At 40.3% G+C, this 13,799-nt stretch overlaps 1 protein-coding gene across 2 annotated transcripts in view; it reads right to left on the minus strand.

The window, feature by feature from the left end:
* Nucleotides 1-8,004: 8,004 nt before the first annotated feature.
* The window catches only part of SVOPL (SVOP like), a 67,691-nt gene continuing 61,896 nt past the window's right edge, over nucleotides 8,005-13,799 (minus strand). Inside the window, exons 12-13 of one of the 2 annotated variants that reach the window (XM_049641928.1) lie at nucleotides 9,037-9,150; nucleotides 8,005-8,575 (exon numbers count right to left, since the gene is read on the minus strand). In XM_049641928.1, coding sequence (XP_049497885.1) covers nucleotides 8,564-8,575; nucleotides 9,037-9,150 — 126 coding nt within the window. In that variant the 3' untranslated portion in view covers nucleotides 8,005-8,563. Of the gene's footprint in view, nucleotides 8,576-9,012; nucleotides 9,151-13,799 lie in introns of those variants that run through there. The other variant, XM_049641930.1, reaches the window with a different exon arrangement.

Raw genomic sequence — 13,799 nt, forward strand, 5'->3', positions numbered from 1 at the left:
GAGTTCGAGCCCCATGTCGGGCTCTGTGCTGACGGCTCAGAGCCTGGAGCCTGCTTTGGATTCTGTGCCCTCTCTCTCTCTGTTCCTCCCCTGCTCACATTTTGTCTCCCTCTCTCTAAAAAATAAATAAAATTTTTTAAAAAATGCTTTCTGCTCAAGTCGTGATTGAACCCCACATTGGGCTCTGCTCACGGCGCACAGCTTGCTTGGGATTCTCTCTCTTCTCTCTGCCCCATCCCTGCTTGCATGCATGCTCTCTCTCAAAATTAAAAAATATATATGAAAAAGAAATTCTCAGAGAGGGATATTTCTTTAAGCCAGTTGGCCTGCTTATGTAGTTCACGTAATTGTTTGTTTCTCCAGAAGTGTTTATCCAGTACACTTTATTCAGAGAAACTGGGGCATTGGACATCAGGGAGAAGTTTGTGACAAGTATAAAAAACTACAGAATATCCAGCAGCATAGGAGATCCAGTAGTCAAGTTGATAGGAGGTTTGATTATCATCCTTTGTAATGACCTGAGATATGTGTGTAATAGTATCTTCTTTGCAGGCCAGGGCAAAGCATAAGGTGAACAAAAGAATCATAAAGCCCTTCATGGTATAGCAATTAGGACAATGATGGAGAGAGGGAAGGAGGAATCATTCTTGCTGTGTTGTCATGGGAGGAAATACCTGATCTCGCTGTCTGCTTCTCTTCCTAGTCAATTTGATTTTGAGTCTCCAGTGTTTACATAGGGCCAGATGCCAGATGGAACCTTCCATATTTGGGAACAGATATGTACCCAGGGTTTAACACCTTAAAATTTGGTGGCAGTGTCTGTGGTCAAGAGTACTTGGTAGGGCCCTTTCTGTGAATCTCACTTTTGCAAAAATACCAGAGTGAAACCACAACACTCTGTTAATGATGGAAGACTTGAAAATGCCCATGGTTAAAGATGTAATGATTATTCATTATAATGGAATTGATCAGCAAATGGTATTTCTGTGATAGAAGAGTTTAATAACTGGAATTGTGACTAATAACATACCAGTACATATCAGATTTTCAGGAATTTAATGTAATTTCTGGAACATTTACATTGACAACATATACAGAGAGCCTAAGAAGTTTAAACATGACTTGACAGTGCTTTCTCTGTAATTTAACATGTTTCTTTAGAAGGTATCAGTTCAAAGTCAAAAAGACTTTGTTTAGAATTTGAGGGAATTTTGTCAAAGATAACCATTAACCAAAGTGACTTCAAAGGCAAATACAGAAATTTGCATAGTTCTTTTTGAAAAACCTGAGCTCTTTTAGGCGCACCCGGGTGCCTCAGTTGGTTGAGCGCCCAACTCTTGATTTCAGCTCAGGTTGTGATCCCAGGGTTGTGGGATCCAGCCCCATGTCAGGCTCCAGGCTGAGCCTGGAGCCTGCTTGAGATTCTCTCTCCCTCTCCCTCTGCCTCCCAACCCCGGCTCACATGTGCGTATGTGCTCTCTCTAAAGGAAAAAACTTTAAAAACCTTAGCTCTTTTGGTATTGAGAAGACTGGGTTAAATAATTGAAGACCTGCTAAAGACAACATGAAACACAGTAAGTTATTTTGGTAAGATACAAATTCTGGTAAGTAATCCACCTGGAGCAGGTTTCTCACACAAAGAGTAGTGACACTGAGGCTTTTCTTTCCGGGAAGCCACTTTATGTGTGCCCACACGTGCTCAGTTGGGTTTGTACCCGAAAAACAGCCTGGAATGTCACGTGGCGTAGGCTTTTACACATTTTTCTACTTCTTTGTCTCCCATGTATGGGTAATGTATACGCATACAGTTTGGTTGGGTGGCCTCATGTTACAGGCTCGTGAGGGAAGTCATGGATGCACACTAGCAAGGTGGCTTCCCTTATCCTGAGGTCTCTTTCTTTAGGGAGGAGACTCTACCACATACCTAGAAAGCAAATATTTTATTTATACTAAGAGCAGACCCACAATCTAAGAAAACTCTTTTTAACGGAAAACCAAATTCTAATTTTGTACCAGTGTATTTTTTATATTAAAACTCATTTTTCAAAGAAATCCATTCCAGTCTTAGCTTAACCACACAGAAACTTCCTTTTCCACAACCCTTCAAAAACTTTTTAAACATTCATTCAGATTTTGCCCTTTTTTTCCTCTCATTCTGGCACAATTCATTGTTTCCCTTTGAACAAATTGTTATACTTTTTCCTTTAGTGAAAACACATCTTCATATCTGATGCCTTTTCTTACCCCAAATACATCTTACTCTTATGCAGAGATGTTTCCTTTATTCATATATATGGTTTAGAATTATTAACACCCTCAGAGTCATTAATTGTTCAACAGTAAGCATTTGTGGACTCTTACGCTAGCACTTTGTGGATTGTCAAATGTGTAGATACATTCTATAATCTCTAGAAGTATATTCCTCACAGAAAATTTTTCAGTGTGGCACAAAACATGTTTAACAGACCCAAATAGTTTTATTTCGCTTGTAAAAGGAAGCCCTATGTGGATAAACCTCTGTTCAGTAGTTAAGGTCTCAGTATTTTATCTTACTTGTAAATGATCTAGATATTCAGTGAATATCCACCATTTAATTTACCTCAGTATAACTTTAAAGTTTCCTGTCACAGAAAAATTTTGGAAACAATTTTTTTTTTTAATTTTTTTAATGTTTGTTTTTGAGAGAGTCGGGGAGGGGCAGGGAGAGAGGGAGTCACAGAAGCCAAAGCAGGCTCCAGGCTCTGAGCTGTCAGCACAGAGCCTGACGCATTCAAGCCCATGAACCCTGAGATCATGACCTGAGCCAAAGTCAGATACTTAACCAACTGAGCCACTCAGGTGCCCCTGGAAACAATGCTTAAGGAGACATACCATAAACCATAATTATTGTTGAAAAGTTTATTTGTAAACTTTTCTATCTAGTTAATGATGAGGGAGCATAAGCCAAGGGGAAGTTTCCAAAGGGAGTTTCATATGCTAAAGAAGCCTTACAGGATAACTGAGGCTTAGCTATTTTCAAGCTAAGGTGGTTTTTCTCCCTAGCAAAGCATTAACATTAAGACAGTAGGGAGTTGCCAGAGAAATGTTCTTCTCAGCCTGCCTCAAATATTTGTCACTGGGTTGCAAGTTATAAAGAAATTTTACCTTCCATTTCCTTCTTGCCTTTGTTCCCCACATCACTATGGAGGGGAAAGTGATATTAGGGCTCTAGGAAACTGAGTCCATAGGTTTCTGGAGATCAGGCTATTGATAAGATTGCCTTTTTTCTTGTAATTTACTAAGCCATTTGTAAACTGTTGGAGACTCCTGTCCTGTGTGTTTGCTTCCCCTTTCCCTGGACAGCCAGGAGTGCCTGAGGATTATCACACATATCCCACCAGGGCAGGGTGGGAGGTGGGGATATTCCAGCTTCTGCTTTGCTCTCAGCTTGCCTTATGCTCCCTCATCAGTTGATGTACTTGTTCTTTAGATTACTCATGAGACATTGAACAGCTAACCATCACCTTATCTTTCTTGCTGACAAATTCTCTAACAGAAAACATGAGCTTATTTGACTTTGAGTAAACTAGATAGAATACAAGTCCTATGTCTATATTATATTTAATACTGGTAACTCTAAAGACTTGTCTGTTTTAATTAAGACAACGAAATTAGCTTTTTAAAAAAAAAAAAAGATTATCCTAGTTCGCTTGAACTTGAAAAACATTTGGGTTAGTTTCTGTATTTCAGAGAGTATATTTGATTTATATAAACACTTGTTTTTAAGCAACTTAAAGCTCTTTGCAAATTAATTTTGGCACTGCCCTCTGTGAAGGTAGAAAAAAATCACATCTATAACATTTTTAGACATGTATGTATATGCACATATATGTACACATATATAAACATACAGATGCAAACAGATCCCCACTAATTTATAAATAATTGGATCCAAATTGTCTTTCTAGCAGATAGAATAAATTTACCTGATCAGATGGCTCAAACTTTTTACTAGTATTTCTGGAGAAGACTTAAAAGATTTTTCACTTACCTAATTTCTAAATAGACTTAAAGTAAGAATTGCCTCCCTGAGGATTGCATTCCAAAGAGGTGGCCCTAGATGTTTCCTAGAAAAGACGGGTTAGGACATTTACATCTCAAAGGCACAGAAAGAATGCAAGTTCCTCTAAGAGAATCTTTGTTGCCTAAAACCAGAATTTTTACAGAATCAAGACTTTTGAGATGAATAGAGGAGGTTTGGGAATTGGTAAAAAGGAGGGGTGGCCTTTTTCTGTTCTTGTAAAGACTCAGTTTGTAACAAGAAGATAGTTGTTTATAATTCCTCAAAAGAGTTGGGTTGCACCCTGAGTGCTATTAAGGAAGGGGCTGACCTACCTATCCAACTACTTTATCTTCAATTTGCTCTTTTGTATCTGGGAGATTATCTCCAACTAAGAGAAATCAGAAGATTCCTGTGTTCTTGATTTAGAGCTGTTTGTCTTTGGAGCCCTATCTCACAACCAAGATCATGACCTGAGTCAAAATCATCAGTACAATGCTTAACCAACTAAGCCATCCAGGCACCCCATTATTTGGCCAACTTCTGACCATAGGGTACTGATGAGGTTTTGGGATGATGGTGGGGTTTGGAGCTGACAGTGAAGAAAGAATTCTTGAAGACATCTTTGATGCAAAAAGGTGATTTTATTAAGGCACAGGGACAGGACCCATGGACAGAAAGAGCTGTGTAGAATGACTAGTTATACACTATGGACTTGGGGGCGATAAAGTCAAAAGGTAAGTTTCCAAGGAGACTAATATGCTCAAGACTCACAGATTACTGGAGGCCTAGCTATTATCAAGCTAAGATGGTTTGTCCCCCTAGCAAGGCATTAACATTAAGACAGTAGGGAGTTCCTAGGATTGCCTTTTTCTTGTAAACTGGTGGAGACTCCTACCAGTTTAACCGTTTGGTTATTTTCTCCCTTTCTAGTTTGGGGTAGCCAGGAATGTCCAAGGAATTTCACACATATCCCACCTGGGGTGGGGGAGGGGGTGCTGGGCAGGGGAGGTGGGGGAAGGGGAGAGGATAGCTTGTACTTGGCCTTCAGCCTACCTTATGCTCCCTCATCAGTACCATGGAGTTCCATTTTAAAAAGGTCTTTGAATTACTTTGTCAAGTTTCAATGAGCACAAATAAACATTCATTCAGATTTTGCCCTGGCAATATTGAACCACCCCAGAAGACTCACTCTTCACCAGCTTCAGCCAATTTTCCAAGGATCTCACTTTGTAAGTGTTTCCATTAATTTTAGCTTCCCCTTGGCTGTTTAAGGGAATAACTGATAGGAGAAGCCCTCAGGGTCTCATCAACCCTAGCCTGGAGGGAGGGGGGGTGTGGGGCAGAGGTCCCTCCTTTGAGTAGATAAGGAGGCATTCAGATTTGATAAAATCTTCAAGAACAATCTTTTTTCCAGTGTCACAGTTGATTGCACCAATCTGTGGTTCTGTGCTTTAATGGACCCCCCAGGATGGGTGCAACAGGGGAGGCCCAGCTGTTGTCTTAGGTTTCTGGCTTTGGAACTGTTGCAGTTTTAAGGCCACCAAAGTCAAGGACACTTGTTTATGGCCCAGTGGTCTCTTCAGAGTGGAAAGGCAATTCAGGTAATGAATTAGTAGACTGAGTACTCAGGTAAAGGAAGATTGAAGGGGTTGTAGATGTCCCGTGGTCTTAGAGTCTTTTAGGTAACTCTTGTGTCTGTTTAACTTCTCATTAGCCTTTTGTACTGAATCAGTGAATGTATTTTGGAATTTTGGAGACTTCTACATACCAATTAAAATAGGTATCCCATCCTGGTTGTTGATAAGGGAACCCTTCAAGTGCACTTCTAGTCAGTAGATTGAGCTTCCAGGACCACACTTCTTAGACATTAAGTAGGTGGGCTGGAAGGTAAAGCACTCAGTTCTCTGAGACTTGAACATCTTATTCCTTTAAGCCTTGGGTTTCTCTGAGCCAAATTAATACCTAAGAGGGATGTACTGGAAGGTTAGGATTTTGTGGTGTTTTCTATGTACCTTGTGACACAGAGTTTTTTTTCTTGAGGTTGCTAAGTGACCTAGTGTTTGTTCTGTGACCAATATGTCCTTGCATGGAGTCTGGGCACACTGGCCACTTCAATCTAACATCTTTGCTCAATTCCCCACCTACCAACTTTGCACCTTTGGCTTCCAAGATTCTTATTAGCAGTGGCTTTTAATAGTCCAACTTGTGCCTATTTCCATTGTGTTGTGCCATTGGTTAGAAGAGGTCAAATTTCTTATTTCCCCACATCTCCCAGAAGTTTATGCAATGGATATACCTCCAAGCTTTAGGAGTTCCCTAACTGCTGCCTCTCTTTGCAGATTCCCACTATAATTGTCTGGAACCTTTCTGGGAACTATATTTTAATATATACATATTTTTATATATCATCATATATAAATATATATTTTTAAACCTATAGTTTGTTTAGATCAGAGAGTTGCACTCAAAGCCTGGAGTGACTCATCCACAGCCTTTGGTTTTGACTAGAATAACAGAGAACTCAAAAGTGTTTATCAGGTTCCTTGCCTGTGTGTTTCATTGTCCCACAAGCCATTGGCAGTCAGCTTCAGATTATCCTCATTGCCAAAATCAGTTAAAAATGATTAAAGAAGAGGGGCACCTGGGTGCCTCAGTCAATTAAGCTTCCAACTTTGGCTCAGGTCATGATCTGATGGTCTGTGGGTTTGAGCCCTGCATTGAGCTCTGTGCTGACAGCTCAGAGCCTGGAGCCTGCTTCAGATTCTGTGTCTCCCTCTCTCTCTGCCCCTCCCCCGCTCACACTCTGTCTCTCTCTCCTTCAAAAATAAATAAACATTAAAAAATATGTTTAAAAAAATGATTTAAGAAGACAACATAGGTGATTCAAACAAACCTTATCTGATGCTTTATGAAGCAGGCAATGTCCACTCCCAAGAGCCCAGAGACCTGCAACCTGGGCCAGAAGGCAGGAAACTTTTATAGGATTAAAAGATAAGGAAGAAAGTAAGCGGCCACAGTTGGCTTGGTGCCAGCTGACTGAACACACTATTTCTGGCCAAGTGGAACATTTACAGGGACATGAAAGTTATCTAAATTTCAGTTTGCTGATTAGGCACCCTGGGCAGGAGCTGATTCCTCTTGGGCCTAAAAATTTATTTCAGCTATGACCTGTTAGCCAAATTTAACCTATGGCCATCTTTTCAATAGTCTGAGAGCTAGCAATGCTTTTTACATTTTTAAACATTACTTAAATGTTTTTTATTTATTTCTGAGAGAGCAAGAGCTAACGGGAGGGGGCAGAGAGAGGGAGGGAGAGACAATCCCAAGCAGGATCCACACCGTCAGTGCAGAGCCCAGTGTGGGGCTCGAACTCACAAACTGTGAGATCATGACCTGAGCTGAAATTGAGTTGGACATTTAACCGACTGAACCACCCAGGCACCCCTTTGCATTTTTTAAGGCTAGTGGAGTGTTGGGGGTGTGTGAGAGAGACCATGTTTAGCTCACAGAGTCTTAAATACTGTCTGGCCCTTGACAGGAAAAGTTTCCTGACTTTAAGCTATTTGTGCCTCTTGTTCAAATAGGGGTGACTTGCACCCTCATGGAAGCAGGGATATAAACCCTATCATAGTTTGGTAATACAGTGATACTTGATTCTAGTTGCAGTGAGTTCTTTTTTCCCCTGCAGAGGGGGGATAGGAGGAATTGATGAGCCAAGCCATAGGGTCCCCAGTTTTAGAGGTGTCCGCAGTAAGCCCGAATAGCAATCAAAGAATCTAAATGCAAAAGCCTTCGGTGTTTTCTTTCCACACCATACCTAACCTACTAAAGTGATATGCACAGGTGTGATGTCCTGCGTGAAAGCAGTTGCTTAACAAAGGGCAAATGGTGACATGATGTCAGAGAGCTTGCTGCACTTTCATTTTTTTAAATCTCATCATGGGAATCAAAGATTCTCCCATAAAGTAATGAAATTAGAATACAAATAGAATGGGAAAAAAATAGTGTATTCCCAGCTTCTTCCTAATTATATACAAGACTCATACTCATTTAAGCATATTTTATAAATAAGCAACTTTCATCAACACGGAGGCAATTTAAATGCTCGTTTTTGCCGTGAAGTTGGTGACTGTTGTGAAAGGCTTAATGATACAACCCCAAGTTCATGCCTTAGCTACAAAATTTCAGTCCAACTTTTGCTACAAACCTCATGGGAGAATATCAAGTATATATGCACTTTCTCTGAGAAACTTTACTTCCCCCTGCCCATCTCCCATAGACCTACCCTTCCCATCTTTGAAGTATATTTTTACAAAAGTTCTCTGTAGTCTCCCAAAAAAGACAGGAATATAAAATTAACCCACCTCATTCTCATGTGCCTTATTTTTCAGAAATACGTAATCAGTTTCTTAATTACCAAGTAGCATACAGAAATTAAACCAGGTCTTTAAAACTGTGCCACAGCTCTTTGTAAACACAAAATGCATTTTTCTTCTCCGGTAGACATTGGTTCGCAGGTCTTCATTTAATTTGCTGGAATAAGAAGTGATTTAGTAGATCAATATATTTAATAAAAAGGCTTCTCCATTCATCCTCAGCTGTCAGACACTAGAAACTAGTAATAGATGATTTCTTAATAAACTTACAATGAATTAAGAGCCTCACATTTACCTTTGTGTACCTGGTAATGGCAATGGTAGTTTTATAGTTGTTATTTTAGTGGAATACAGACATTATTCAGGGAAAATCACACCACACTATCATCTTTGAAGAGTTTAGCAAAGGTTTGGAGTGAATAATTGGTTACTCTAGCTTCAGTGCTGCTCAAAGTTACATGCAAGCCAACTGGATACTCAGGCTTTTTACTCAACACCATTGTGTTAGTACACACCTGGATGTCATGTCTACTTCAAAGAATTTCCATGCTCCAAGGTCATGTCCTTTGGTCAAAAGGTGGTAGCTGAGAATACCTAAGAGATTTCTGCATCACTTACCTGTAGAGCTCGTCCTTTGGTCTCAATGGGGAGAGTAAAGGCAGAAATGGCACATACAATGCAGACTGATGAGAAAAGACACAGGGCCCCCAGGAAGGATGCGCTCATAAGAACCTGCAAGTCACAAGGAATGACTCCATTTATTGTGTCCCAGTCACTTGTCAGCTGATTTTTTTTATGTCAAAGGGGAAATCATCTCTCCACAGACATGAAAGAATGTCTTTTGCAGCCATTCTATAAATTGTGCCTTCCCGACGCCTCAGGTGAGTTATTTATTTGGGCCCAGCTACTGCAGGCATTTTGTGTGATTCTGTGAGTGGGGACTGACATAAGCATGTACTGGCCAGGTCAGACCTCTCTGCACCCACTCCTCCAGCATCTCCAGAGCAAACCAGTACCTAGGGAAGGTAAAAAGATCTGGTTTTCCCACACTCTCATACCAGTTTAGTTTTTTCAACCTCTAGTTCATTTTATGCAGAACTCCCTCTGCCAAACATCCACTGGTTCCCTTCAGTTCTGACAGGATGAATTAGGGAAAAAGGTTTTGGAGATGTAATCTGTAGTGTCTGGAAAGATGACATGTCTATCTATGTTCATGATGTTTCAGGTGTGACAATCAAAACTGGTGTTCATTTTTCCACATTCAGAATGAATTTCTACCAATTTGTACACAACCTTTGGCTGAGATCATGCTGTGTTACTAGCTAGTTCACACATTACCATTTCCTACATCCATTAACCCAGAGCTGCCTGAAGTTGCAAAACCTAACTGCTCTCCTAGCTAGGACCAGAGGCAACTGCATTTTGGGTTTGGGGGGGTTTTGTTTTGTTTTGTTTTTAGCTTCCCTACAGAGAAACCGTGCTGGGCTTCCTAACAGGGCTCTAGCCACCTAGTAGATGTGAGTGGATAGTCTTCCAGTAAGTTCCTTTCTGCCTAAAGTCAGTTTCTCTTGTTTGTAACCAAGAACCCTAATGCCTGATTATAAAAATAATTTGAGAATTCTGTTACAATTCTCAATTGAGAATTCTCTGTTCTCTGTTACAATTCCTGGATTTCCAGGCCCCCCTTTGATGTACTGTATCAAAAAGAAAGATCTATTCATCTCTACTTCTAAAATCCAGCCCAGAACAGGAACAAAGAGGGACATTACACAGTGATAAAAGGTTTAGTCAATGAGGAAACAATTTGGAAGGTTTACGTACCAAAAAGCTTCAAAATATATTCAGTAAAAACTGAATGGAGATCTAGATAGATCCACATACAGTTGGAAACTTCAAGACTGTCCTCCCTCAACAATTGATAGAACTAGGCAGAAAATAGAGGCTATAGAAGAACTTCATGACACCATCAACCAACAGGGTCTAACTGACATTTACAGGACACCTTACCCAACAGCAGCAAAGTACGTTTTCTTTTCTACTGCCCCTGCAACATTCACTAAGATAGACCATGTTCTGCGGCATAAAATGAACCTAAAAGATTTAAAATCCTAGAATGTGTTCTGACTAAAAGAGTGTCAAACTGAAATAACAGAAATATAACAGCAAAATCTCCACTTCTAATCCATGAGTCAAATCTCAAAAATAAAAACAACAAAGAATATTAAATGTGTGAGACACAATAGGGACAAAAAATAAAAAAATAGGAATAAATAAGAAATGTGTAGGACGTATATGAAGAAAATTGTAACTAAAGAATATGTAAAATTGAGTAAATCTAGTTCTTAGAAAATTGTGAAAGTATACTTCTCAAAGTCATCTGTAATTCTAATGGATTCTCAATCCAAATTCCAGTAGGATTTTTTTTTTTTAGTCAATTTAGGGGAAAAAATTGACCCTAAGGTTTATTGGAAAGAATTAACATGCAAGGAAAATCTGGAAATTTCTGAGAACAAATGCAAGTGAGAGAATCTGAGGGAAGTCACCAGCCTAAGTGGTAATAACGTTCTAACCATGAGCGGGGTGATACGGGTGCCAAAATAGAATCCAGTAGGGAAGTGGGGGTTTCCAACAATGGAGTCACGGTAAATCAACTGAGAATAGCCAGACAAAAGGATGATTAGTGGCCCTGGGAACAACTAGCTAGCCATTGTTTTGTTGATTTTTAAAGCTGAATTCTTACCTCAGGCCTTAAGCAGAAATAAATTGTGAAAAGATCAAAGAATTTAATGTTTTAGATGAAAACACTGAAAGCTGTTAAACTGGTAGTATATTGGAAATATTTTTAGAAATAATGCATGAATGATGAAGGCCAATAAACATGATACAAAACATTAACTCTAGAAGTGAAAATACTTGGTAAATTGACTACATAAAAATTTAAAATTTTGCAATATGTAGATATATGTGTAGATAGATGGAGAGTTTGTGTATGTGTGTTTATATATGAGCCTAGGTACATATATACTCACACAGATGTACATAGACAAGTTACAACATTTGATAACTGCTGGTAGCCCATCACCCCTTCCCTTCTATTCTTCCAATTTCCTTTTTTTTTTTAATGAAACCAGGAAGACAATGACTATAAAACCTAACAAAAATAAAATACATACACACAAAACCCCAACTGCCCTCTCAAGTGTATTGATTCAAAAATTGTAAATAAGTACCAGTAAATAAAACCTAGAGGTTCACTAACAAAACACTGGCTAAGTGGACCCTCGCTGCTATCCCCTGCACCACGGTGTGAAAGTTCTCCCCACCCACTCCTGCTCCCTCCCTCATTTGCCCTGCCAGGTGTTCCCCAACAAGTCTCTTGCACATTGAATTCTCTGTTAGCATCAGCTTTCCCAAAGACTGAAACTATTTCAGTAAAATAGTTGGATACAAAATCAATATAAAAAATAAATTCAGGAGCACCTGGCTGGGTCAGAGGAGCATGTGACTCTTGATACTGGGGTCATGAGTTCAAACCCCATGTTGGGTATAGAGATTACTTAAATAATAAAAAATAAATGCATTTTCTATATTAAAACATTCAAAAACAATTTTTTAACTTGTATTCTTTTTTGACAGAGTGCAAGTGGGGACAGGCAGAGAGAGAGGGAGACACAGAATTGGAAGCAGTCTCCAGGCTCTGAGCTGCCAACACAGCACCCGATGCAGGGCTCCAACCCACGAACCGTGAGATCATGACATGAGATCATGACCTGAGCTGAGAGTAGGATGCTCAACCAACTAAGCCACCGAGGTGTGCCCCTCAAAAAATGTTTTGATGCCTACTACATGCCAGGTACTGGAGGAGCTAGAAATACAAAAGATAGTAAAACAAGCCCATATTGTCCTCACAGGGCTTAAAGTGTTGGAAGAGAGCGATTTTGAATAGCCTGGCAAAACAAATCAGCAATTATAATCTGATAATCTGAAGGAAAATTTCAAGGGGTCATAAAAGCTCACAGCAGAGAGACCAGACTTAATTTAAGGCATCAGGGAGGGCTTTTCTGAGCAGAGAATCCTAGCTTACTGGAAGTGGAGACAGGGTAGAAAGGGAGAAGTTTCCAGTCCATGGGAATAGCAAGTGAGAGAATCCCGGAAGGCGGTAACTGTGGTAATCAACTACAAACACCAGATTGCTTACAGCTAGGTAAATGGGTATGAGCACAAGGTTGGGAGCCTTAGTGGTGGAGTCTTGTAAACCAAGTTGAGGATCTGGGTCTTCGTCTAAGAGGAAGGGCAAGACAATAAAGGATTATAAACAAAAGAACACAGATCAACATGGATACAGGGAGGAGAGGAAGTTGAAGGAGAGTAAGAGCTTGCAGAATAGTCCGGATGCTCTCTTGGCAGCCCAGTGTGGTGAGGGTAGTTTGAACCAGAGTGGTGCAGGTGGTGAAAAAGGAGGGAAGGTGAATTATGCAGGATCTACTAGGAGGCTAAATCCACATGGTTGGGGACTGAATAGCTGGGGAGGGTGAAGGGAGTGAAGACCAGGTTGGAAAGTGACAACATTCACTGATGGGGACTGTGTAAGAGGAATGCGTTTGGGAAAGATATCCTGAGTATGATGTTGAGACATTTGAGTGGAAATGCCCAGGAGGTGATTACATTCATGAATCCGGAGTTCAGAAGAAAGACCTAGTCCAGAGATACAAAGTTGGGATTCATGAGCAAATGACTGGTAACTAAAATCATAAAAATTGGTGAAATCACCTACATGGAGATAGATTATAAAAAGATGAGGGTCTAAAACTGAGCACCGAGAATCCTCAACAATAGAGAAAAAGCAGAGGAAGATCAATCACAAGTTGAGAAGGAACAGCTGGAGATCCAGGAGAAAACCCAAAGTGTGCCAGGTGATGGATGCCAAGGGAAGAGGTAGCCATCAGTGTTTACAGTGAGGGAGAAGTCAAGTGTGATGGGAGATTAAAACAAGGTTTGAATTTAGAGACATGGTCATCATCAGAGACACCATCAAGAATCATTTTGGTGGAGTAGGGATGGCTGCAGCAGGTTTGGGGGCAAGGGAATGAGTGGGGAAAGGAAGTGAGGACAGTGTAGGAAAGGAACCCATTCAAGTAGTTTGGCTGGAAAGAGAAGGAAAGAAAGTCAATGGGGGTGAGTTTACCTTTTGTAAGCTATGGAATCGTAAGTACATTAAATGAGACTTGAGGGGCATCTGGATGGCTCAGTCGGTTAAGCATCCAACTTCAGCTCAGGTCATGATCCCACGGCATATGAGTTTGAGCCCTGCATCAGGCTCTGTGCTGATAGCTCAGAGCCTGGAGCTTGCTTCAGATTTTGTCTCCCTCTCTGACCCTCCC

The sequence above is a fragment of the Panthera uncia genome, chromosome A2, assembly GCF_023721935.1.
Source record: "Panthera uncia isolate 11264 chromosome A2, Puncia_PCG_1.0, whole genome shotgun sequence".
NCBI classification, from domain to species: domain Eukaryota; kingdom Metazoa; phylum Chordata; class Mammalia; order Carnivora; family Felidae; genus Panthera; species Panthera uncia.